The 27,155-nt window shown below is 38.9% G+C and overlaps 1 protein-coding gene across 4 annotated transcripts; it reads right to left on the bottom strand.

Annotated features, from left to right (window-relative positions):
• Nucleotides 1-672: 672 nt before the first annotated feature.
• CEP152 (centrosomal protein 152) lies at nt 673-25,508 on the bottom strand. Of its 4 annotated transcripts, XM_051628569.1 has the most exons (28): nt 25,438-25,508; nt 24,078-24,200; nt 23,364-23,464; nt 23,066-23,132; nt 22,522-22,863; nt 21,892-22,060; nt 21,027-21,173; nt 19,917-20,056; nt 19,425-19,625; nt 17,828-17,975; nt 16,774-16,865; nt 15,765-15,928; nt 15,226-15,433; nt 14,256-14,369; nt 14,012-14,142; nt 13,701-13,829; nt 13,425-13,560; nt 12,509-12,688; nt 11,736-12,002; nt 11,138-11,269; nt 10,214-10,864; nt 8,395-8,569; nt 6,880-7,059; nt 3,642-3,723; nt 3,448-3,554; nt 2,549-2,705; nt 2,184-2,287; nt 673-1,958 (listed from the first exon to the last, which is right to left on the bottom strand). In XM_051628569.1, exons 2-28 carry the CDS (start codon nt 24,162-24,164, stop codon nt 955-957), a joined length of 5,415 nt encoding a protein of 1,804 aa, XP_051484529.1. In that variant the 5' UTR covers nt 24,165-24,200; nt 25,438-25,508; the 3' UTR covers nt 673-954. The 4 variants fall into 4 exon arrangements, with proteins under 4 accessions (XP_051484529.1, XP_051484530.1, XP_051484531.1 ...); XM_051628570.1 differs by lacking the exon at nt 11,138-11,269; XM_051628571.1 differs by lacking the exon at nt 6,880-7,059.
• Between the last annotated feature and the right edge of the window lie 1,647 nt (nt 25,509-27,155).

Here is a 27,155-nt window from a genome sequence, read left to right on the forward strand (position 1 = left end):
AGTTAAATATTGTTACATATGAAAGACTTAAACATAGAGAATATTCAGTCATTTTTCTTGTTCTAGGGTCACAGAATAATAGCAAGCAAAACCTTTTTGTTTACATCTTCCATATTATTGTTGATGTGAATTGCTGGCCCATAACCATATTATCAATTGCAACAAGTGTGATTTGTGCACTGCTTTTCCTCACAGCATCACTAGAAGTGAAATACTACCCCAAGGAAAGCAAGAAATCCATTTCATAATTCTCCTCAAAATGCGAGCAGACCTTTAAAAGAAAAGCTTGCAAAGCTTCAGGAGGAACATCACTACACTTTCAGTTTACATTAATAACCTATGCTGTTTAAGGAACACCTGCAAAACATGATTATTCTATTTTGTACCTTTCTTCTCCCCAGTATGAGCTATTTTTTCCTGTACCAAAGAGAAGAATACTTGAAAATTGATTTGTTATAATATTTTAATGAAAAAATTGCAAGAAGTTTTGCTTTTATTATGGAGATGCACACAGAGACTTAAAAGGGGTCATAAAAAAAGTCAATTAAAATACTTACTTCAAACAAATCCTAAAATATCTCTTCTTGAGCTCTGAAAGAATTTTCATAGGCGTTTAAAAAGATTACCACAAGTTACAGTAGCTTTTACATAAAACTGCACTGCAAGCTAGGCTTAATATAAAAATAGATTCTATTAAATATATTTGTATATAATACATTATAAACAATTATGAAAGTGTTATTACAAAAGTAAGCAAAGGTCTACATTAATATTTCAAGTAACTTGCTATAATTTCTTCATGTAACACAAATTGTATAACTTTGATCATGAAATTGGCACAGAACAGGTTTTACTCAAAACTTACACTTTTATTTAAATATCAAGCTATCTTTTTTCCTTCAAATGAGGAATCACTGGTAAAGGTTCAAGGTACAAAGTGGGCTATCAAAACCACTATCTTGCTGAAGAGACTGGGGATCCTATATCATTTTCTTCTAAGCATTTGTTGCAGCATCTTCCTACATTTGAATCTGGCAATACACCAAGTTGTGTGACAGCAGATTTTGATTTGTCACAGTTGAGTAATGAAATATGCTCTAGGTTTGTTATCAGGTAGCCTCTATTGTTTAGCACTTTAGTGCTGCTTTTTGTACCACGAACCTTGCCACTGCCATCAGTAAAGTCTCTCCAAGAAGTAACATTTTCATCTGCAGGGGAAGATGCCCTGACATGAGAGACCTCTTCACAGTATTCAGTCTGTGACTGAACATGAGTGTTGGCTTTTTGTTCAAGATACAAGAGAGGCATAGCACTGTGATCCAGATCCAGGCTTCCATTCACAGAATTCCGTTCACTGCAGCTTCCTTCATCCCTTTCTGGAGTTTCTTGACAGCCAAATTCCCGAGTTCTTTTAGATCTAGTTTTCTGTTCACCACATGAAAGGACACATTTATCCTCTTTCAAGACCATTATTTTTTTCTTGCTCTTAAGCATATGATGAGTTGGCCCAGAGATGGCACAGCCATTTGTAAAGCTGGGTGCATGCATATTTTCTGATGCTACTTGAAAAGCAGATGGAGGAGCACTGTGATGTACAACCTCACTAGCAGCACACAACAGTCCTTTGTCTACATTTACAATGGGACCATGTTTTTCTTTTCTTCTGTCTTCCTTTGGATAAAACTGTGGCAGAGTACCTCTTGAAGCACCATCTAGATTTTTAGAATTGTTTCCATTCTGGATATTCGAAGTCACTGTTTCATGACACGTATGTAGAGTTTCATCAAACTGCTGTCTCAAGTCATGTGGTACACATCTCTGGACAAATTTATCCTTGGCTTTTTCAGTAATGCTTTCACCACAGGATTTGCTTTCCATATGGTTTGATCTAGTCTGAGGCATTTGATCTCTTTTTGAGTACTCAGACCCAGGTGATAGATCAGAATTTGATAGCAGAGCTAGCAGAGGAGAGGAGGAAATAGATTAGAGGAAACGTTAATGCTGGTAGAAAAAACAGGTTTGTTTTAAATAGAGAGTTGCAAGCATTGTCAAAATAAGCAGCTTATATTCACATTCCATTAGCAAACTTATTAATAGGTAATACTTCACTTTTCATTTGCATTTTCATTACTACATGCATTAAATCAGTATGACCAAAAAGAGAACTACAGAATCTAATATACCTGAGCGGGTAGATTTGCTTTGGGGAATGTGTCGTAGAGGTGTTTCAAGTCCTTTAGCCATTGTAGCAAGTTTATGGGCAACATTCATTATTTTCTTTTCAGCCCTGCCAAAAATTGCAGAAAACACACACACAAAAAGTTAAAGGGTAATTCCTTTTCAGTTCTGCATTTTACTTCAAGGCAATGTTGGCAAGAGTCAAATAATACTGAAAAGACAGTAGTGCCAGACTTCTCAGCAGTGACTCCATGCCAAGCTGAGCAGATTGGCAGGACTTCAGGTCAGACACTGCTTCAAGATGGACAAACATCAGACTAAACGCACCTCTTTCAGAACTAACAGTAGTTTCCAAATATATTGAACTTACCCTTCATGTCTCCCATTATCAGTAAGAAGCTGTTGAAGGCACGTCAAATAGTATTTGCGCATTTTCCGTGCTGTCTCTTGGCGCTCTCTTAAAACCTCCACTTTAATCATTTCAGCAGCTCGCTCCTTACTTTCACGGATATAACAAAGCATATCACCTACAAACACACCTCATTACTACCAGTTTTCTCCCAGAAGGAAGAAAAAAACAAAACAGCATCACAAACTGAGACTGTCTAGCAGATGTGGAGTGAGGGCCTGGATTTACTTGCCAATGTTCCACCTAAACCCTTGTGCCAAACGTTGCCTACTGGATAAATGCCATTGAAGATCAGACAGGAACTCAGTTGTCCAATTCTACATCTTCAGCAGCAGTAGCAAACACTAAACACGGTGATTTGGGGGGGAATGTTGGCTGGTAAAACGCAGGTCTACAATTCTTTGATGGCAGCGCAGCTGGCATTTGTGTACCTGTTGCACTCAGGTAAGACACGGTGCTATGCTTAACCCTCCTTCCTCAGCCAGAAGGCTGCCAATTAAGCCAGGACACAGCACAAGAAAAAAGCAGACTCTCCCTCAGCACAAGGTGGATAGGTGGAGAATAGGTGGATTGTTTGATGGAGAAACAAGATCAGTTCTCAAAGTACACTTTACCACTTTAAAAGACACAATGCGGTGCAACAAAGCAAGGATGGCATAACAAGGCTTCACTCATCACAATTCAATTTGTTCAAGATTATGGCAACAATTCCATTTCTCACATTTATTGTACTAAAGGAAAAAGCTACTTCTCGTGCAATGTGGCTCTCAGATTTCTGTGCGAGTTGGCTGAAGGAGGTGGAAGTGACAAAAGGAACTATTTTGCTCTCCTAACTTTTTAGCAAAGACTTCAGTACTTACACTTAATCTTGCTCACAGCTTTAACGTACTGGGCACGCATTTCTTCTAGCCCTTTCACAGAGTCACAGGATGTACAAGGTTTTGAGATGTCTCCCTTTGACAGTGACCTGAAATGCACATCAGTCACACTGCACAAGAAAAACGCTTTATATCTTACAAAAAAAACTAAGCCTGTTTACATATTTTTTAAATACCTTGGTAGTGTTCCCATGTCTTTCAGTTTAGTCTTCATCTCAGAGTTTTCTGCAATTAGAGCTTCTAGGACCTTCTTGTTTTCTGTTAAAAAAGCGATGAACTGTAACTCATTGCATTTCTCTAAATTGAAGTGGAGTTCAACAGAAGTTGTTACATAAATTGCTGTGTCTGGTATAAGAGCTCAATGTCATAAAGTATCATCAGCAAATCATCAGGTGTTGCAGTAAAAAGCCCACAGGAATCAATCACAATACACCTTAATGCAGCCTGACCATGTCATACAGTAATTAAATAAGCTTAGAAGCCTTCCCATGCCATTACTAACACTGTTAGAAAGACTGGACTTCCATGCTGAACTCTGCTCAATGCTACTAAGAAGCCTAGAAATACTATAATGAGCCACCACAGAAAATGAGAAGACAGTGAAGCTGAAAGAGCCCAAAGCACAGGACTTCAGGCTGATGCTGAAGACTCATGATCATGGCATACAGATAGTCATCCTGTGGGTCTCCTGAAAGTTAAAGGACCTTAAAACTGATTTATTAGCTATCTAATCTAAGCAAATGATTTATTTATTTTTTTAAAGGGGTACAGATATTTACCATAACCTGAAGAATTACGGGGTAAACTTTGATAGACCCATAAAAATCAATAGTTGACTACTAGCTTTCCTGTTTTAGGAAAACAAACCAACAGGAACTGAACACCTACACTGAATGCTGAAGATACATCCACTGCACCCAACCACAGAAGTTCTCATGTGAACCATGGCCCAAGGAAACCAAAGACTGTCACCATACATCAGAGAGCATGTCTTCTTAAAGACAAGCCTTCCTTCTGGAATACTCAAGGCTGAGCCCCAAGAAAGACACAGACATGTTTGGCTTTCTTCCTTCTCTAAGATGACGTCTGGAGAAGTAAAAAGCAAGTAGCCATGCTGGAATACAGACAGAAGCAATTCATAGCCTTCAGAGCTCCTCATTTGTAGTCTGAATCTCATTTTGAGCAGTTGAGAATTGTATCTGTGATGACCCTGGCGCCAGCAGTAGCCTCTGTTTTGGTTAATAGACTTCCTATTATTCTTCAATTTTCCCTTCCTATATGGTTGTGGACAGAGCACAGAAATAATATTAAGCAAATCTGCGCAACTTGCCCACCCAGCCTTGCTCACGTATCTGCAAGCTGGCAAAAACCTCTTACAAACATACAGCCTTTTACTCATCCTCACTGTGCATAAAATTTATTGGAGCAGGCAACTGAACCTTTTCAGTAAAAGAAAAAAAAATAATCCACCCCACACAACACATACAAACCACAGCCTTTGGCAAGTAAAACTATTTAGTTACTTGGTAAAACCTACTACCTTGCATCTGCTCTCTGCAAGCTGACCATCTGCCAAACCTGCTTAGAGTGGCCACAGTGCCCTTTCACTGAGGTTCAAACCACTCTACAGATCTACTGATCCTCAGGATGCAGTTTGAGACCTCTCCTGAACCAGGACATTCAGCAAGTCCAATTCCTGCCATGCTCTAAGGAGCCTAAAAAATGCCCTGAACTACTGTGTACAGCTTCAACTGATTAAAACACTGCAGGGAGAACAATCCTTTTATTCAATCACCAACATGTTTTCATTCAGAGAAAACATTCTCTTTGTTCTGCTCCTTAAAACAAAGACCTCTACTGACTTCAATGCAGTTGAATAAGGGGATAGAGTTCCTCAGATACCAACTGAATGGGAACTGTGCTTCATATGCTCAAGTAAGCAAGTTCTTGAGTATAGGAACCAAGCAGTGCAGGCATTCCTCCTACAAATCCTCTCAGAAATAAACCTACACTAAAGAAATTCTTGTTGCTATCAGATGAATCAATGACTTCCTCTCAGTGAAAAGCCTACATGCAAGGCCCATAAAGTGGACCCAACCAGAGGTATAGCAAAGGGGTTTAATATGCCAAAGACCTTTCAAACTTGCTAATCCAGATTTTACTATGGTCAGAGACTTATGCCAAGTTAAATAAAGCAATAAAGGATGAAGTCTATTATCCTGAAAGAATGACAGATGTACATGATGCAACAACATCCATAGTAAATGCATGTATTGACATCAAGTTAGATAATATTTCAATTACTTACAATGATGGCCCAAGTGTCAGGGAGGTTTTACCACCAGGCACTATCAGCCTGCCACAGAAGGTGATACTGATATTAAGAAAGCCAAAATAAGATGTTGGACAGCAAAGAAAGGACAATCACAGCAAAATACTACCCCAGTAGAAGTGGGGTGTGTATTAAACAAGAGTACTGGATAATACCACTAATTAATCAGGAGCTATTGCCTACAATAGAGTAATCTCAAACAAATTACTTTGCACCATCTTTTTCTATCAGAAATAGCTTCAGAAAAGCATTATTTCCATACCACAGGCAGAAGCCTTCCTTTCAGTAACTCTTCCCAAACCAGAGTGGATATTTCATATCCATCACTGGTACAGGCAGTCGTCACACAGGAAAGAAAGACTGAAAAACTAGAGACTTCTCAGTGATCTGTCCTGTATTTCTCATTTCAAAGTGACAAAGAACATCTTGATTTAAAAGGCAAGGAGACAAAACAACACCTACTTAAACCTACTTTCAGGTTTACCAAAATAAATAAAGAAAATAAACAGAACTATAGCTTCAAGCTATTGTTATCTGCAGGAAGGTAGCAGAGAACTGTGGTCAATGACTTATTACTAATGTTGCCAAGAGGAACAAAGTAATATTTGGGGCCTCTCTGCTCTTTATACTTTCACTGTGGGAAGGTATGTGCATAGTAGCAGTAAAGCCCCAAATAAGACAGCTAAAGACCTCCCTGACTCATTAATTTCTAAGCACACATATGTATGTGCACACATGTGCATTATATATATAACCTTCATGGGCAATGAGACCCATATGTACACATATTCAAAGATTATCTGCCACATGTTCAGTTCACCTCTCTTCTTTTCCTGATACACACAAAGGAGTACTAAAGCAATAAGCAACGTTTAAAATCAAGAGGGTGGGGGTGTCTCTTGGGGGCGTGGGAGAAGGGCGGTAAGTTTGTGGTTTTTAATTGTTGGGGGGTTGTTTTTTTCAGTGTGCACACATCCATTCCACCCACTGAAAATAAAATGCTAAATGATGCAGCATATGACTCATACAGCCAGCAAAGCTAAGCCATTCAAAGTTATCTCTTGGTGACTAACAATCCTAACCTTGGGTTTCCTCTGACTTAGCTTTATGTTCCTTCACAACAAGCTGAAGATGTTTGTGGGCTATCTCCAGCTTGTCTTTCAAGTCCTGGCACACAGTCTCTCTTTTCTCAAGCTCCTGGCAGCAGTGTTCATAGCAAAAAACTTTCCGAGACCCAACGTTCCTTTTTGTACGTTTCTGACCTGCAACAGTAATTGCTAGAAGTTATATAACAACCATGGGACCAAAAAAAAGAAAGAAGACCAAACTTCCTATTTCCAGTGGTCTACTTAGTCCTTCCCATGCTGGAAAGCATCTAACAACACATCAGTCTAATCCAAAAACTCACAAGAGGCTGGAACACCATTATAGAAGCTGCAGCAGTATCTATCAAGTTGTTGAGCCCTGACAGGTTCAACACATTCCCATCAGTGATGATCTGAATATTCAGTCAGCATTGAGGCTTGCAGGGCCAAGCAGGGTCTTTTGAGTCAGCTGAAGGAGATTGTCCCAGCTGGGAAGCCTCACATGCAGTTGAGTCTAGTTAAGAAAGTCACAAAGACTGGGCTACTTCCAGGAGAGCAACTGCTGCTCTCGATAGCCAGGACAGGGAGCTCTAGAGACAGAAGAGCTGCACTGCTGGTATTGTTCTGTGTTTTATAGATGGTTTGTTATTTTGGTGTTGAATGAATTCAAGCCACACTATAGGCATAAAGCCAAAGATTCTCTTGGGTTTTCTTGCTTTATGTTTTTCGGTTGCGTAAGAGCTCAAACTAAACAGAAAGCCCCAGAGAGATTTCTGTGCCTCCCACGAAGCTTTTCCCCAGCTATGCTGTCTCCAGCTTTGCCATAATACATGTGACAGCTTTGGGAAGAGCTATAATCCTAAAGTAGATAAAGGGAGGGAAAGATGGGGGGGGAAGGGGAACATCACCCAGGGGGATTCACAGTTTTTCAAGTACATTCTTGGTCAAAAGAAATCAGGAAAAAGTATAATTCCTGACACAGCCATATATTTTACATGAATGCAGAATTCCTTGTCTTGTCTAATGTCAAGAGCAAGTAGTGTAATTCAGTCTTCCAAGCTCTGATGTAGTATTACCCATTTACACCACACCCTGCTCATGATGATCATCACTGGCTTGCTTATGAGCTGTTAAACACCAAAAGGTATTTGTGCTCATGTCCACAACCTTCAAAGAGCATTTGCAGCTGCAGCAGATATGGCTTAAAAAAAAAAAAGGCAGAAAGCTACTGGCACGTAATAAAATCAAACCTCAAAGCCTAGCATTAAATCAGTAAGCTGGAGACCAGGAACCATTTGTTGCATAGTTTGTCACTTTAGTATAGTACAAGATAATGCAACATTAAACAACCTCAGAGTCAGAAGAACTACATCTTCCTCTGTCACCCAAATATTCACTAATTAGCTAACCTTGCATTAGAGTAATCAACACGATATTGACTGTTAGAGACTGTTACTAAACAAGTTTAATTTGATGACACATAATTTGCCAGATTAAAAACAAACCAAATACCTTTGCCTGTTCCAGTTTCCTGCAAGGGTTGCTGTCGTCTTAGCCTCCTCTGTGCTTCTGCTTGGTGTCCAACACTGCACACAGAAGGTCCTGCCATGGCCTCAGTTTCTCCTTCACCATGTTGCAGGCAACAGTGTGCTTCTTTGTTTACATTACTCAGCAGCTCTTCATATTTCTGCAATTGAAAAACACTTCCTGAAAAGCCACCACATAGCAAAAAAGAAAATATTCCACACTATCTAAGTAGATTAGTATGTTATGCATGAAAACAAGCAAACCTGACCACCAAGTAGCTTTAGTAATTGTAGTACCATTCAAACCTGAAAGAAAACTGTAGATTGCAGCTCAAATCAGGAGGAAAATGTATATTCTAGCATATAGAAGTTTTACTAAGCATAATTCACTGCAACAGCAGTACCTGGGTAACTTGAGTATTATTTTGGAAGTGTCAGAAGCCCTTAACATCACAGAACCAGACAGTGTCTTTGAACTAAGTTGAAGCTAACTTGTTTTTCAAAAGGCATATCCAGCAGAAAAAAGGGTCATACCCATTTAGAGTTTCTGCACAAGTATACGTAGTAGAGAGACAGGAATATCATCTAGAAAAATGTAACTTTGTTTATTGTTATTATGGTAGCATAAGAGAAGACATTAAAAAACTACAAAGACTGCACTGGATAAGGTGGTTCAAAGCCAACCAGTGTTTAGGAGTTCAAAATAATATTAAAATCAGTTTACCAAGAGACATTTGTATCTATTACACAAGAGGCATCAGGCATAGGGAAAACAACCTTCTGATTCTCTTTACTATTGTGGAAATAACTCTCAAAAAAAACCCCAAACAACCAACTTTAAAGGACCACTTTCTGAACAGAAACATTATAACCACTAAACAACTGGGTAATACAGTGACTATACAGTCACTGGGTAATACAGAGATATCTCTTCATACTCATGTCCCCCTGTCCTGCTTTTTCTTGAAAAAGATGAGTGTTTCCTTCTCTGTCCTATTCTTGGATAATTCACCAGCTGCTAAATGCTGGGTGGCACTGGCATTTCCGGTGGGATGCTCCCCATAATCAAAAGCTTACTACAGGCGTAAGTATTGCAAAAAGAGGAATCTGCCAAAACAACAGAAACAGAAGCTTTTGGATAGAATTCTACTTAGCCCCAAACTCCTCTAGGAGACAGTAGGATGTCTTTCTTCATTTAGGCATGCACATTGAAAAGGATTTCCTAGAGCCACAATAAAGTTAAGCAAGACTGTTATTCCCAAGAGACATCAGTTTGTCAGTTATTCAGTTCTACTACAGATAATCTGTAAAAAGGATTTGCTGTTTTAATTTTTATTTGTATCAGAAGGAGGTGGAGGGGGTCACATGATCCAAAAATCAGTATCTGATCACCAAAGAAACTGCAAAATTTCTCAAAAAAAAATGTAGCTATGCAAAAATCTAAGACGGGCCTTAATGACAGAACCTACCCAGGAGGACACAAGGAGCCTTCAACTGGCTCCCAAACAAGATGGTGGATTCAGCTCCTTAATTTATGAATCTTGGCATTAAAGAGTGGCACTCCTAACCTGGCTTTTCCTACTTTAAAGATTGAAGGTGGCAAAGTTACACCCATCCTTTCCCTTTTCACTTGCTAATAGTAGCTTTAGCCCTCTTTTACGGTTTTAAAGGACTATTGTTATCAATGATCTCAGATGTTGGATTCTTAGAATTACAGAGATATTTTCTATTGGGAGAGAACAAGTATGAGTTTCACTTCTCGAATCCTTTTTCTGGTTGGCACTTATAATTTACAGAAATATTACCTTTTTCCATTGTTGCTCCTCCTTTTCCAGAATTGTGTTAACTGTGATTCTGTAGGCCTTCTGTAAGCAAGTCTTCAGTTTGTCTTTGCATGGATGGCTTAATTGAACATGAGCATCAAAACACTTCTCCTTACATGAATGCTTACTATCTGTGCACTTGATTAGTTCTTCATGGATTTCACTCAACAGATATTCAAGTTCAACCAGAGTCTTCTCCTCATAATGATTAATTTCATCCTGCAGTCTCTTTTTTTCCTGAGCCTCCCATTCTTGCTGCTTTTGGTCTAGTAACATCTTAAATTCTGCCTCTTTCTGTATGCAGATCTCATTCTTCTGCTTTGCAAGATCCTCCTTTGCTGTTGCAAGTACTTCTTTAATTCTGTTTCTATGATCATCTAGGAATGAGCGGTAGTCTCTCTCGTTTTGCTCTTGTATCTGCAAGATTTCTTCCTGCTTTTCTTTGTTCCACTGAACACGGGCTTTTGCTAGTTCTGCTTTGACAGCTGCAGGGATTTCTTCTTCCTTTAGCTCCAACTCCTTCTTGAGAGAAATCACCTTTTCTTCAAGTTCTTTCATTCTTGGGCCAGATTTCTCTGTATTCTCATGTTCTTTCTTCCATTTCTCTTCAGCAGCTGAGAGGACCAGGGCTAACTGGTGAATATATAACACAGTCATTATAAATATATACATAGATGTATAAAAACTTAACTCTGGGTCATTATCAATCTATAGGAGATTATTTAAAAATTATTTAATAAAAATGTAATCCTTTATAGGCAAAAAAAATTGATCTGAACCAGAGTACACTAGAAACATATTTCCTTAATGATTCTTCAACTGTATCTGCATTCATTCCTCACTAACATATGGGATTTAGAAGACTAAACTGTTTATCAATACACATATACAAGTATTTTAGGCTACCTGCTTTGCTGCAGACACTTGGTGTTCTTTTTCCCATTTTTCTTGTTCTAGCTTTAGATTTATTTTGTACTCTTTGAGATCTGTTAATTCTTGCAGCCACCTGGCACGAGCTTGGGTTAAAGCTGCATCTACCTATAGGCAGATTAAAAAAAAAAAATCTACTTCAGTCACCATCAACAAACCCATTTTTATACTTTCATGTAGCAGTGAAAGTACAGACTTAAGTTTGGATGGCCTATGTTTATAGAAATCAAAAGAATCAGACCAGCAGCATCTGCTGCACTTCCTGATGCACAAATGATTAATATTCTATTTATTTTTCTTTTAAAAAATTATATAAACTCTAAGTAAGTTTTGCACAATGCTGTTCCAAACTCCTGCAAAACTTGTCCAACTGTATGAAAAAACAGCTAGAATAAACAAGCTTCATGCTACAGTTTCTTCAGAATTTTTTTTTTTTTTACTATGTTTCTAATACAGCAAATATCACCTGCTGAGCTTAAGATAAAGTTTCTCAAAGAGAACATTTCTTTCTAAGTGACTTAGTTGCACGTGGCAGTTTTACAGGCACCAGGCAGAGAACACATTTATTTGTTACCTGACTGGCAAGATTTTTATGGTATTTATTTTCCAGTTCTATTTCAAATTCTTTTAAAGCCTCAGAGGCCGCATTTTCTTTCAGAGCCTTCTGGATCTGCAACTTCTGGTCTTCAATCCCTTTTAACTCTTCAGTTGAAGCTCCATCCATAACTGTTACTTGGTCAGTTTGGCTGCTGCAGTCTCTACATTCAACTACAGTTCTTCTCACTTCTTCCAGCCTACTTTGCCATTCTCTTTCTATATTTGCAAAGACTTTTTCTTTATTCTAAAGAAAAAAATATTTTTTAAGAAAATCTCCCCAGTGTCCAAATAACCAGAATTTCACTGATATTTAACCAACAAAACTCTGCTTACACTAATAATCTTCCCTAACAGGGTAAGAACAAAACCATTCTCAGGGAACAGAGAGTTTGGTAAAAAATGACTTCGTTTTTCTTCCTCATCACAGCTTCTCTCTATGGGCTACAAGGACTTCTATATGGTAACTGAATGAAATGATCAGGGAGGAGGGTGGAAAACTCCAGCATACAACCAGCTGTGACATTCAGGACATTCTGCATGTTACTTTGCAAGGCCTAGGGTTTTTTCTTCCAAAATCTTAAGCACATGTAATATCTACCGACTTCTTCCGAGACTCCTAAAATGACAGATCCTTAAGCCACTTCAAATGGCAGAATAACAGTCTAATAAGTCTACCTACATACAAGTTCTCCTTCTGAAAATAAACAAAACAACAACAAAAACTGAAACCCCCTGATTTAAGTTCCACACCTCTTTTTCTTCCATCTCCCAGTGAACTTTGGCTAATGCAAGTTCCTCTTCAACCTGCTGTTCTTTTTCTTCCAGCCACTGCTTCTTTGCTGTTATCAGAGAACCACAGTGTTTCTCTTCAAGCTCAGTCCTCAGAAGGCTAAGAGCATCTTCTTTTTCTTTTAGTAGCTGTTTCTTGAGCTAGGCAAAAAATAGAAAACAAATTTGAAGTATTCTGCAAGGCATAGCAAACTGCTATGAGACAAGTTTGTGAGAGAAATTATTAACTCTCTAGAGCCTGTGCACTGATCTTATTGATGACACCTGGAGAAGAGAGTCAGCTCTCAAAAGGAGGTGTTTTAAGGCAGGATATCAGAGGTTATTACAGGCTATTGCTCTAAATTAAGTTTTCTTATCAAGAATTTTTATTCCCAGCATATTTTGAACTGCACCTTTTACTGTACTTGCTTAGCAAGACAGTTGACCTACTTCAGTCATTTCACACTGCTGTCTTCAGAAGAGCAAAGTCTTTAATCAATATAGCAGTCTGTATTAATTGCTACTTAAACTCTCAGTATTTTCAGATTAATTTTATATAGGGAAAACAATACTTGTACTGTCATTCTGTTTTCTGGAAAATGCCTCATGGATATAAAACCTCTCACTGCTGACTGAGCAGTCCTCAAGATTCAAAGTTCTGTAAGTTGACTACATGACAATGAACAGCTATTGGAACAAGTTACTTCTACAATATTTTGAACCCCAGGACACCACAGCAGGTTAACTTAACAACCAATAGGCCACATGTATTAACTTTCTGATACAGCTGCATCTCTTCCAAGTATCTTCAAACAACTATAAAGTTAAATACACTTATGAATACTACATCTTAAAAACAGTCTGAAACTATATGGCTTATAGCTATTTCCATTAGTACCTTCTCTTCCTTCAGTTGCTGCTCTTGCTCAAATTTCTGCCTTAAAGTAGCTTCTAAGGTGTCTTTCTCCCTACAGACTCCAATGTAACATTCCTTCACGGCAGTCATCTCCTTGTTCAGCTCCTCTGTGTCAACCCTTCACAGGACAGATTATTTATTATCAATTAGTTTTTACACTCACAGGACAGCCTGTTTTGAAAAGAGGGTAACAAGCACAGAAGGCCAGACAGGAAATATGAAAGTTTCAGTAAAAATAGAAAAAATGGCAATTCTTACTTTAACCTTGAGATTGTTTCTTCGTACATTTGAACAAGCTGCTGTTTTTCTGCAGCATACTTTTCCATCAGGTCTTTCTGAAAATGGGCTTTTGTATCCTCATGATGTTGCTGGTAAGTCCTTTCACACCTACAATTTCAAGAAAGGAAAAAATTACCTAGGTTCCTCCACCTGCTTTTAAACTGTGTTCAACGTGTCCCTAAGTAAGAAACAGCTTTCTATTGCTGACATCCCCTTGTACCAGCTGGTACAAGATCATACATGCAGCCTACAAGTTCATAGATGGAACTAAACAGATTTAACAGATTTACCTGTCAATAGCTTCTTGTTTATCCTGATCAAAATCCTGAACCATCTTTCTCATCTGACAACAGAGATCTTGATTTAAACTTGTCAGTTTTTCCTCATTTTCCTTCAGTTGTTCGATGGTCAAAGTATGGTTCTGGACAAACAAGGATCAAATAATTAGGTGGGTTGTAAAGAACCATTTCTAATAACAGGTTTTAGCATAGGGATTTATTTTTTTTGTAGGGATAAGCAGCATCTCTGTCTCACCTCAACTTCTCGCAACAAAGTTTCATTAGCCTTTCTGAGTTGCAGAACTTCTTCTTTAAGATTATCAGAAACTGAAGGACTGGCCACCAAAGTATCATTCAGATTTGTGACAGGCTAAAAATAAATCAAATTTAGAGAACTTTCAGGATATGTGATTCAGAGGTTGATGCTTAAAAAAAAAAAAAAAAAGTTGTCGAATAAAAACTTTGCTTAGAGAAAACTTAAAAACCCAAAGGAAATTATTGCAGTGCAGGATGTAACAGTATCACTGTTATTCCAGATTAATTCCCGAAACTCATGGCATCATGGAAGTTTAAAGCAGCACACACTTGACACTGTGTTTGCAAGATGAAAGACTACTATCATCCAACAGAGAGCACACTTCTCAAGCTTATTATATTCTTATCCCACATCCAGATCAAAATGTACAGATTACAAGAGCAGATGCTACTAGTCTGATCAATTTATAGATGACAGTTAATAATGGGGTGAAGAGAGAAGTAATATCAAAGAAATTTGTTGTTAATCAAATTACATAGTGAAGGCCTTCTAAAGACAGTCTGTTTAATGTTCCATTTGTCTAACCTAATGATACTATCAGCTTTCTCAGAGACATTACAAGGTCTTTTTGGCTAAAGAAAACCTGCTTTCTCCAATGAAATTCAGTTGTGAAAAAAGCAGAGTGGCCATTACATGCTACTGAGGAAGTAAGCCACCACATCAGAAGTCACCTAATGAGGCATATTATGGGAAGTTTTCCTACTCAGTTTTTCTTTTTCACCTATGATACAAACCAAGGTATCATCCAAATGACAATACTTCCCTTAAGATCAAAAGCAGATTTATTTAGTTGCTATCATTACTTAACTGTGAGTAAATTTTTGACCTGTTTTTTTAAGAGGTTTATATGTTGGTTTCATTCACTAAAATCCAGTGCATCTTTTTTTTAAAAAAGTGTAAAAGAACAAACCTCTGACTCTTTTGATGCTTTTTCCTCTTTCAACAACTGCTTGTATTCCTCCAGTGTCTTCTGGCAATCTTTAAGATCATTTTGTAATTGAGCAATCTGGTTTCTCTTCATTTTATTACTGCTCAATAAACGTTCCAGCTCAGCTTTTAATTCTACAGTAATTTCATCTTTGGAGAGTTCTTTATCCAAGTCTCTTTTCTGTACTGCACTATTAGGGGAGATGTAACGAGTTCAGTACTTGAAAGACAAAAAACATTTATCTGAAAGGTAGTTGTGGCAAAGAGCAACTAATGCCACCAGAAATATGGATGTCTAAAAGGTAATAGTAAAAAGAATGACAGAACACAGATACAGAAACCATATGCTTTTTCATCAAGTTGCAATTAACCTAAAGAAAACTTGTAAATTCAGCTATTTCTCCAGAAGATTCATTCTCACATGATGGGAGGTATTTTGAGACAATTCACTTGGTTGTTTCAAAAGACAACTTTAGCATTAAGTAACTACAGATTTTTCTTTCAAGAAAAATCACTCAATACCTGCAGAACCTTGGTTTCTTTGCAGTCATTTTCTTAATTCCTAAATCTACATAGGAATCATCCAGATTCGTATGCAGCTCTCCACCTGTATCATTCAAAAATACTCCAAGCTTGGCAGCAGATTCATACAAAGCTATTTCTTCCTTCAGTTCCATTAATTCTTCCTTAAAAGAGACAGAAAAAAATTAAACCGAGTAGAGAAACTCCAAGCACACACATGAGACCTGTGATTAAGTCTTCCAAATACAACAAATGCATGGAGCTAGTCTTTCTAAATATAGTTGCATTTAGCTGCATTTATCTGAATCATAAAGCATTAATTTTATTTATTTATGCTATTTTTGATACCTCTAGCAAAGCATATGTTAAAATTACAAGTTCAGGACTATTTTCTGTTGCTCAGTATATTCTACTGTTCTTATTACAGTTCATATATTAAGTATTAGTACTTTTGCTCTTACTTCTTTCCTGCTGACCTTTTATAGTAAAAAGGGTGACAACAGAAGAATACATAGCTGGAAAAGTAGCCTGTTACTCTAGGACTCAGTAAGATTCATAATTTCCAAGATGACAGATTTAAATCAAATACATGAACTGAACTGGAAACACAGACTTCCACTCATATTTTACAGAGGACTCTCTAGCATTCTCTTATGCTGGCAAAAGGTAAATTTTGGAACACAGTATCTTCAGCTATCCCTACAACCTAATTAAAGTTAGAGATTCCCATCAAGTAGAATTATCATTCTGTTTTTTCCATAAGCAGGTTAGATAGATGTATGGCATCACATCTGTGCCAATACATATGCCCCACTGTGTTTCATTAAAAAAAAAAAACACAAAAAAGTGTTAAATATGCAGCACTGGGAGATGAAACAGTGGGTAGTCCTCTACTGAAAGGAGACATGCTTGTTTCTCCAACAAGTAGAGTTTCAACTATTAACCTGTTAGCTAGAACGCTTGTCCTCCTAAAATCAAAGTAGTAAAACACATACTAAAATTAACAAACCTGTAAAGCCTTGTTCATGTTGTTGGTTATCATGTGTGCAGACTGAGCTTGTTGCAACTGAAAACGCAACTGGTTTGTCTCCTGCATCGAGCCTATTGCAGGAAAGAAAATGGAGAGAAAAGCAAGTCAAAAATATGCAAGAAAAACTGTAATCTGAAAGATTGCTGTTAAAAATAGCAATTCTGACCCTGGTAACAGGCATTAGACTGTTTGCATTTCCTTAAACTATTAAAAAATACAAATAATAAAGGCAAGAATATTACAGCTTTAAGGCATTTGACCAATATAGCACAGAAAAATCATGACTTTTCTTCAAGTGGCACTTGCATTCTTTTTAAATATTGCATCATGTTTAAAATTACTTATTTACAACATAATACAATCCAGTAAGGTTTCTCCCTTCTCTATCCTGACATTTAGGTTCTCTCCAGGGACATTTTTCTTCCAGACTACCACAGTTTTCAAAAGAGCATGCTCTTAAATTCGGATCCAAGAAGACAGACATTTAGTTAGTTAAGATGTTTGGATTCTATGAAAATACACACATTACTATTTAAAAATTTCAATGTGTAAAGGTAGGCACAAGTCAAATACACAAAGAGCAGAATATTTTATGTGCTAGTCCTACTGATGGAAGTCTCCAAGAACCAGCCTCCAGCCACAAAACCAATTCTGTTCTCTGAGATTTTAATTTAAAATGGCACTTCAAGTCAAAAGCCTAACACAAAAACAAGTAGCTTGTTCCCCAAGGCTATTTAGTCCAAAATTTAGACATACACAGCACAAAATGCATATAAGAACAATTTAATCACTGTGATTTGGTTTCTTTGTGTGATAGTGTTTCAGGGGTTAATTTTTATTGGTTTTTACACTTCATTCTACACTTCACTAAATTTAATTTCAGTCTGACCCAGGTACTGCATAGGAAATGGTCTAGTACAAATTTAGCTTAACGTGGGTTCCATTTCAATAGAGACACAGATGTGCAATTTCATACTTCAAAAGACTGGAGCCATTTCTGCAAGGAAAGATAAGGAATGAGTTAAAGACTGACCTGTTTGCAGTAAATTTGCACATTGTTTTTGGCTTTCTTCTAGGCTTCTTGTCAGCCGATTTATTATTTCAGTTTTTTCACATTTGGTTTCTTCCAGCATTTTTTCAAGTTGCTTAACATGTTCTCCTAGATTTTTGCAAAGCTCTTTCTAGGAAGACAGGTTATTTTTATTAATGTTACAAACAGCTAGCCAATTAGGACAGTTTCAGATATAGAAAGAACCAACACACACAAGACACAGAAGAAAAGGAATAAGATATCTAAAGGGGCAGAGGGCAGCTATATCAATCACAATCAAATTCTATCTTTGGCTGACAAGTCATCTCGTGCAGCATCAAAGATAAGTTTTCACTAGGAGACAGTAAGTATACTCATATACAAACATACATGATATGAACTGTTGCATATTTCCTAGAGCAGTTTGTTTTCAGCATGTCACATTATCCCTTGTAATTAATCACATATAGTCAGTCTACTGCAGAAAAATCAAGCCTTCACATTATTTACATTAAGCCTAAACTTGACCCAATTTAGTTTATTTTAAGTGAGCATAAGCCAAGGCAGCAAGTTCCAACACTCTGTAAAAGAGAAACTGTAGGGTTTTTTCACATGCCATACAAAGCAGACATTCACATGGCATTACAGCTACCTACAGAGACCTGGGAGGCACAGCACCTCACCCCACCTTTATGCCTTTCTGCTTTTCTCTCCAAAAAACAGGAGCTCTCTCTCTAAATACCTCAAATGTGCAACCATAAAACACTTTTTTTACAGTAGAAACACTGTTTCTGTAAGCTTTGTTGTAGCACTAATAGACAGATTTAGCAATGCACTCTTGTTGACAAGCAAGTGCTAGTTACCTTTTCAAACATACAGCTTATTTATTTTTATGCATATTTACGTTGATGCAAGAATTACAGACCCAGAATTAAAGAAATTTAATTCCATTTCCTTTATATGACAGAAAAGGACAATTTATTAAGGCCTGCCTAGACTACATTGATTGAATATTTCTAATACTGCAGTGGACTCTTAAGACATGTCAGGTAGAATAATTTTAATAAGCTCTAGAACCATGTGACACAATCAACAACATACTCCATCTTAAAGTCAGATTCCCCTCTCTCCCTTTAAAACTCTACTTCTAAAATAAAGTCATTTTTCAGTGGTTAGTCATCCTTGATCATTTTGAGACTAAAGGTTGGCAATGACCGTTCAATAAACAGTTCTTGAAGAAAAAAAACATAACATCATTTCTTACTTAGTTCTTTTCTTTCCCAGATTTATTTTCCGGTACTCTTTCCCAAAGAGATTGTGCACGGAATAAAAGCTCATGAGAGAAACTAAGACAATGAATTCCTGCCTCCTCTGCATTTACTATGTACAAACTCACAATCTGAGCTTACAGCTGCCTGGAGATGTTTATAAAAACGTACCACATAAGCTTTAAAGTTTTGAGACTTATGTAGAATTTCCTTGCCGTTTGCTTAGCAGCTTCCAGAAGGAGTATTATAGGTCAAGAAGTGCAGTTTAGGAAACACAGGGAGCTCTGCAGCCACTCCGATACAGTACTCAGCATCCTAAAATCATTTCTCACCTCCTCTTGGAGTGCAGATTTTGTAGCATCAAGTTTCTGCTCTAATAATAATACTTGCTTTTCATGCTTTTGCTTGAGTGCTGAAATAATGGATTCATGTTGCTCTCTGGCTCGCTGAAGGGCATCTGATCGTTGAAGTTCTAACAGCTGCTTCTGCATGCTTTCCATGGCTACCTCTGCCACTTTGGATTGCTTCAACATCTGTAGAAAAAGTATTAGAATAGCTCCCAGTTACATATATTTTACTTTTGCTCCAATATTCTGTATGTCAATTCAGTTTCTTGTGCAAGAACTGCTAGAAGTACTCAACTAATGCCTGGATTTTAATACAAACTATTTTCCAGCCAGGCATCCTATTCATTCATCATATATTCAGCTTCTGCAATGATCATGAACAGTGTTTCAAGAGACTGGCACTTACATTTAATGCAAATGCACTACAAACATAACTGAGATCTTCCATAATAAACAGTTTAAAGATATTTATAGTACCTGCTCCTCATTGGTAGTAAGAGTCTGAATTTGAGTTTCAAGTGACTTTATTTGACCTTCAAGCTGCACTTCCCGTTCCTTTCCATTCTGATACAGTTTTTGAGACTCACGAAGACTAACAGCCAAACCATCCTTTTCATCTTAAGAGATAGATAAAATAATTGAGTGAGAAACATGCCCAGCCACCCAACAACTTCACGGACCATAAGTGTTCAGTATCCCTGCTCTACAGAACCACTTGCTATGAGCCCTCCATCTCATGCTGTAGGCAATGAGCAAAAGAGAGAACCAAAACTTTCAGTCTCCATCCAGTAACCACTTTCTCCCTCTGGTAGCTGGAAGCACCCTCACACATTGCACCTTCAGAACCCTAGAGGAAGCAAGCCCCATTCTGCCAGCACTAGAGACTAGCATCATCCCTTACACCTCTTAAAGGGAGAACCAAAATAATGCCCCTGGCAGCACAGCCAAAACACAGCAAAATGGTTGGCAGATGAAGTTTTCACTTTCCTTTGTTCCATTTGCATTCTAAGAACTATATTCTTAATTCTCTAAGCTCAACTCTTTTTTGTCCATTCCTGTAAGTAAAGGAAGGCCAATTCAACCACCAGTCTCCATTAAAGCTTTAATAATTTTGGAAGAGCTTCTCTCCAAATACAGTTCAGGATTTGTTGAACCAGCAGAGACAAAAAAAATAATAAATTTTTTAAAAAGTTTTCATAAGTGTAAATTTCTCCTATTAGGGTGGGGGTTTTTTGGCAATTTGATTTTTGTTTGGGGTTGTTGTTTGCTTGGGGTTTTTTGGTACTTTTAACATACTACTTTGGCAAACTTCTCATTTTTCTGTTAATTTTTAATGCCTGGCACATGAGGACTCTGGAGTACAAGGGTGGTCTTCAGAACCCAGTAAAGGGCAGTTATGCAGTCAGACACCAATCCAGAGAATTTTCTTTAGAACAACATTTGGGAGAGCAGTTTAGGTCCACATCATCCCAAATCAAGTTTATAAATATGATCAATACCTGCAAAGACACTTCCTAAATTAAAAATTCAGAAAAAAAAAGTTGTTATATATGAATAAAAGTTAAGAATTAGTACAAAACATTTTACCTTTGATTACTGAAAGCTGATGATTCAAATACCTAATTTGCTGTGCACTCTTTTCTAGCTTTTCAGTAAGCTCTTCCAGTTGTCTCTCTCTTGCTTTATTTAGAACTTGAAGTTGAAGAATTTGCATGTTTTCTGAATCTGCCAAATCTCAAAGAGCATACAGACAAGTCAGCACAGCCAACTAACCAAGAAAGTCATTGTCATAAGCAATTCCTGCCACAAGCTGCTTCTTTCATACAGCATCAAATTCACTGCTGGTTGACAAAATTGCATCATTTTTTAATGTATGTTTTATTCACATCATCTGAGTTGCTGTGGCAGCAATAGCTGAAGAACTGCAGGAACTACCAATACAATTAAAACCTAACAGTAGGCCCAAGTAAAGGTTTACTTGCTGTGAATCACACAATCCTGTGGCAGCTATAAACGTTCAAGATTTGTAACAAGCAAAGTAGTTCTGTCAATCTGAAGTATACCTAACAGAAAAGCACAACGTGGCACCAAGAAAGTATGTTTCCCACAGTATAGCAAGTCATTGTTTTCCAATATCATAAAGACAATGTACCAGCAAGACTTAAGATCTGAATCATAGAATGGTTTGGGTTGGAAGGGACCTAGATGATCATCTAGTTCCAAGACCCCTGAAAGGGCAGGGATCAAGCCACCAGGGGTGGGGGTTAGCAATAACAACAATAAAAAAATTGTGCTATCCCAATGTAAGCTTAGAGCAAAAGGAAAGTTCATACACATCACCACACTTTTAGTTTTCCTCTTACAAAAAAAAAAAAAAATCTACTGATAAACAGGTTTTCTGTGGCTGATTTCCAATAGACTTTTCACACAAGTTTAAAGAGCAAACTCTTACTTTCATCATTGCCTAAGAATTCTTGTTGCAAGTCTTCAAAGACTTCATTTCCTCTGGCTCCTTCTTGGGTTACTGGAATTTTTTGATGAATGCCATTTTGGTATGGTTTATAAGTCACTTTGTAAGATTCTGGTGACTTGCCACCAACAACATCAGGTGCAACAAATTGCTGTTGGGACAATAAATACATAAGAGGAAATAAATTAAACCCAACTGTATTCCTGCTCTTTGAAAATACTTTTCATTTTACAGGTTGACATTAAGAAGAGCTCTATTTGCTCTTCATATTCAGGCTCCAATACAGCACAGCATGACAGAAATTTTCATGAAAGCTTCCACTTTAGGAGAGTGAAGTGTCAACTTCAAGAGTGTAAGCACACACTTGAGTGAATGACATTCATTTTACCTCATGAAATTCTAGCTAGCCAATAATAGTAAAAAAAAAATAAAATCACAACATGTACATAAGAAAATCCAATTATTTAACACTTCATTGTTTTAAATAGACTACAGAAGCCTCCCATCACTGTTTAAACTGATAATAAGAGACTGAAAGCATTTAGAAATATTAGTACCAATAAAGACTTATGAAATTTTCCAAAAGAGAAAAATACATCAGCTCTGAAATACCTTAAGATGTTCTTTTGGAGCATCTGGAAAATTTATTATTTTACTTCGCTGATTGCTAAATTCTGGTTTATGGCCATTTGTATATGGCCTGAAGTTTTCAGGAAGGTGATACACGTTCTGTTGGTAGCAATTCGGAGCATTAAACTTATCTCTACCAAGATACACATCATCAGGATCCTCTTGACCATTTGTGATGTGGTAATCTTCTTCAATGTCATATAAGTGTTTCTTCTCTCCATCATTATGAAGGCCATTCCAATTCTTTCCATGTTTTTCAACATGATCATTTTGCTGGTCATGCAAGAATTGTTCAGGGTACAGATTTTGTCCTTGTTTATATCCCTATGAATGCATAAGAGATATAGAATTGCTCTCTCAAAACTCATTCTGGACTATCATCCCTCAAGTTAAAAATACTTCAAATTAATAGCAAAAAAACATCACCTACATTAAAAGTATTTCTCCAGTGAATTTAAGTAATATTTAGCATGTTACTGTGAGCAAATAGTTCCTACTAATTAAATAATTGCTCATATAAGCTTACATTTTGAGGATCACTTATCAATGGATGGCTGCTCCACCTTCCATCAAGCTTCCCAGGCTCATGTGATCTAGAGAAAGACAAGCAGCTTAACTATGAACTTGTAATTTCAGAAAAAAAAACAAAACAAAACCACATCTTTGTTAAGTGGCATCTAGTTTGTTTCTCATGGAACACAAACCATACTGCAAACTGCACTACAGCTCCCCTTTTATTCAGATTGCTTTCACACACCTCAGCAGCTGAGATTGGCTCTATTCTCTAAAACATAAATAAGAAAAAATGGTGCCAAAGGCCTTACTGCTCCTCAGCCTCATGGATGCTACTGTCCGAATAGCTGGAGAGCTGGTCTCCACTGTCCTCCAGCATATCATGGGGAAGGTCTGTCAATAGTTGTTGCAACTGAAACAAAACAAACAAGGTTAACTACATGCTTTTCAAAACAATGCATACAAGTTCAGTACAAAGAGACAAATGAAATAGGCCACTTGCACTAAAGGCTGTCTGTCTTCCTCCTTTTGTCTTAATGTTACCTACACCCTAGACAGTGATTGCTGAAGTATCTATGGGAAGGTTACCTGACATGAGACTGATTTACCACCCTGTAAGAAACCATTATTCACATTCACGTTAAACACTTATTTTGCAAATCTTTATGAAACAAAAAGCACCCAAACTACTTAAACTTCAAAAAAACCCTGAACACATTCTAATATTTTCCCTAGAAATTTAAATATGTAATTTATAAGCAGAATTTTAAAATTCTGGTTATAATTATTTCTCATTCTCTTATAAGCTAATCAAATTTTCAAGTGAAAGAAAGCTGTTGCTTTCTAAGTATTTGTAATCAGTGAAAAAGCTGTCAAGAAATACAAAACATAGGTGACACCAGTCTTTGCCTCTGGTCTGCTGCATAGGCAAGGAGTGACAGTCTTCCAGGCACCACATACAACATTGCAAGGCACTTTTGATGCAGCACACAAGTGTTTAGACTGAAGAACTTGTTCTTTTTCACCTCTTGCTCTCTTGCATAATCTTCTTGGTCATAGTCTTCATCTTCATGTTGAGTTTGTAGAGCTCCACTATCAAAGTCAAGGGACATTGTCTTCTAACAATGTTTTTGAGCATCCAGCAAAACCTGTTGCAAGACATCACACATGAGTAAAAGGGGATGGGGGAAACCAAAAAGTACCAACCTCACATCCTGAATTATGTAGCCAAACACACAAAAAAATTCATTTTTTTAAACAGTGCACATTATCTGTATCATTCACTTGAGCTGTTGCTTCTCAGTACATCTAATGCTAGTAGTTTCCAAAAATGTAGCTTTTCAGATTATTTGGGTTTTTCTTATTACTGAAGCTCACTTACGAGACATTATAGTTGTTGGCTGAGTCCCCTTTTAATCCTGCTTCATTCATTTCTACAGAACAACTGTATTTTTTAAGAAATACTGAAAGTATGCTGCTGCTTTCATATCTGGATAATAACTGATAGAAAAAAATAGGAAAAGTACCATGGAAATAGGAAAAGCATTGTGTCATTTCCAGATTGAACTGCTTAATGAAGCGACTCAAGACTCCCAAGGGCTCATCCACACTGAGCAGTGAGTTCACAGCCTGCTGCACTGCCTAAGTGCTGGCCCACACTGGGTTGCAGGTTAAATGACTCCCTGACGAAGAGATAGTCCTGACAGGCAGTTAAGAACTAGAAATGATTGATGGAGATTTTACAGAAGGGCACATTCCCTGGGCACACGGGTGCAGCACATGCCGAGTCCTCCCTCAGTGTACAGTGAGCTTTACAAGAGCATCGCTCCCAAGTTAAAAAATATAATGTGTCATTTACTTCATTAGGTTTAAAGGACTTCCTCGCCCACTGATGTTCAAGGAAACTCTCTTAACACAGCTGGAAGGCACCCCAACAGCAGAAGTACCTGTGGCTGCGTGTCCCCTGAAACAGGAGACTCCAGAGCGTGCCCGCGTGCAGCCCCCGCACAGAGTGATCCTGAGGCAGCTCAGCCACCTTCCCCCAACCCGCACCCGCTGTGAGCGACCACCCGCCCTCTCCTCTTTCCTCCACGCCGCTCCCAACCTCACGAACTGAGGCACCAGCAGAAAGGATCCAGCCCCGTCTCAGCGGGCCACAGCCAGTCAGGGAGAGCCGGGACGTGTGGGGCGAGGGCAGGAGAACGAGGAGAAGCCCCCCAGGGCGGGCGGGACCCGGCGCCGCCTCAGGCCCCGCACGGCGCCGGCGGGGCCGATCGCTGCCGCTACGCAGGAGCAGCCGGGGAGGCATCGCCCGCCGGGGCCTCCTTCGCCAGCCTCGCCCCGGCAGGAGGAAGCAGAGCGCGGGTCCCGAGCAGCGAGACTCACCTGAGCCGGCGGGCGCCCGGGCTGACCGCCTCCCCGGAGCACAACAAAGCCACGGCCCTCGCTCTTCCGCGTAACAACCGAACCCTGCGCCCGCCGCCCTGACTGACAGCCGCGGGGGCCAACCGGCGGCCGCACCGACCCCGGCTGCGCAGGAAGGGCGGGGAGGGCCGGGAGGGGCGGGGCGGTGCGGTGAGGCGCGGTGAGGCGCGGCGCGGCGCGGCGCGGTGCGGTGAGGTGCGGTGCGGTGAGGTGAGGTGCGGTGCGGTGCGGGACTCGCCCCGCCCCGGCCGCGCCGCGAACCCGCCTCCTGTTCGAAACCAGGCGCGCGCGGGCGCGGGCCGGGCCGGGCCGGCTGATTGGCTGAGCCCGTGGCCAATGGCGCCGCCACTTCGCGGCGGGGGCGCCTCGCGCTGCGGGCGGCGGTGCCGGGGGGGGAGGGGGAGGGGGGCTCGTGAGGTCACAGCCCCGCCGCGTGACGTCATGGGGCCGGGGTCTGGCGGTGACGTCATGGTGGAAGGTGACACCGTGGTCCTGCCCCCTCCCCCTGCGCCGCTCCCGGGGCTTGCCTTAATCCGTGCTAAAAATGACAGGTTTCTGTGAGAAAACCGACTTTTTCTTTTTTTTTTTTTTGCTCAGAATTACCTGCAGCAAGCGTTACAAAAAAATAAAAATCAGGTTTTTCTAACGACGAGCGTATGTTTCAGAGATGAGGAAGATAAGGAACAGCTCCATCTGGTGACTCCCTCAGCAGTAAAAACGCTGCCTGCCTCCCAGCAGCAGAGCACGGGGGTGCTTCAGTCGTTTGTCGAAACGTTTTTACCGATGGAAGCAAACAGATGCCTGTGTTCATGATAAATGTATAGGAGCTCTGAGAAAGAACAAACATCCTGTGCCTCATAGATGTGACATTATCGGCAAAATTAGCTTTTTTTCTCAGGGATTTCTGGTAACCATCACAACAGAGTTTAACCAATTGTCCTCAGCGTTTTCTCAGGCATGAAACATGTAAAAAAAAATAAAAATAAAAGTGCCTGACAACTCTTATAACTTTCTCAAGAACAGTATTTTGTAAAACCTTCCGGAAGTCAGATAACTTTTTCTTTTAAGCATAGTTACTTCTAAGACTTCCACACAGGGGAAGATGGTTTACGTGAGATGGCTGGTCCACAGACAATAAAAGCCACGTCAATAATTAAGAGAAGGAACATTCATGTTGGAAACCAAAAACTGAGTTCCTAGTTCCAGCTCAAGAAGAATGGATGTAGTTTATCCTAGGAAGATGTGTTGTCTGTAACACGTGGATGCGTTTGTGTCTGAATTGCATCTGTTGGACTCTCACATCAAGAGGCCGAGATACTTGTTCATTGCACTAGCACCCAATGATCTCTCTTTTCTTCCTTTTTTCCTTCACAGTTATGCTTCAGACACATACAAAAAATGCAGCAGCAAACATTTTTGTTTTAAATCTTCTCAGTGCTTCAGAACATGTAATTGAGGAATGAAGGAATGAAATCCATTTTTTGCTGATCAGCTGAGGGTAAGAATAAAGATGTCTTTTGTCAGCTCTAAGTGTGACTCTTTACATTGTATTTTCCTCTCATGTCTTGAATAATTTTATGTGTAAATGAACCCTCTTGTTTTCTAGAGAAAAGAGCTCTTACTATAGTGTCCCATTTAACATGAACACAGGAAAAAGAACAGAATGTATTTTTTATAGT

This window comes from Apus apus, chromosome 10, assembly GCF_020740795.1.
Source record: "Apus apus isolate bApuApu2 chromosome 10, bApuApu2.pri.cur, whole genome shotgun sequence".
Lineage (NCBI taxonomy): Eukaryota > Metazoa > Chordata > Aves > Apodiformes > Apodidae > Apus > Apus apus.

Coding starts and splice junctions, on each gene's coding strand:
- CEP152 (XM_051628569.1), bottom strand. CDS start 24,164: ATGTCCCTTGACTTTGATAGTGGAGCTCTACAAACTCAACATGAAGAT. Junction 20,057..21,026: donor TCAGCTTTCAGTAATCAAAG/GTAAAATGTTTT, acceptor CTATCTCTTAAG/ATGAAAAGGATGGTTTGGCT. Junction 14,143..14,255: donor CTTTGTTGCGAGAAGTTGAG/GTGAGACAGAGA, acceptor TTGTTTGTCCAG/AACCATACTTTGACCATCGA.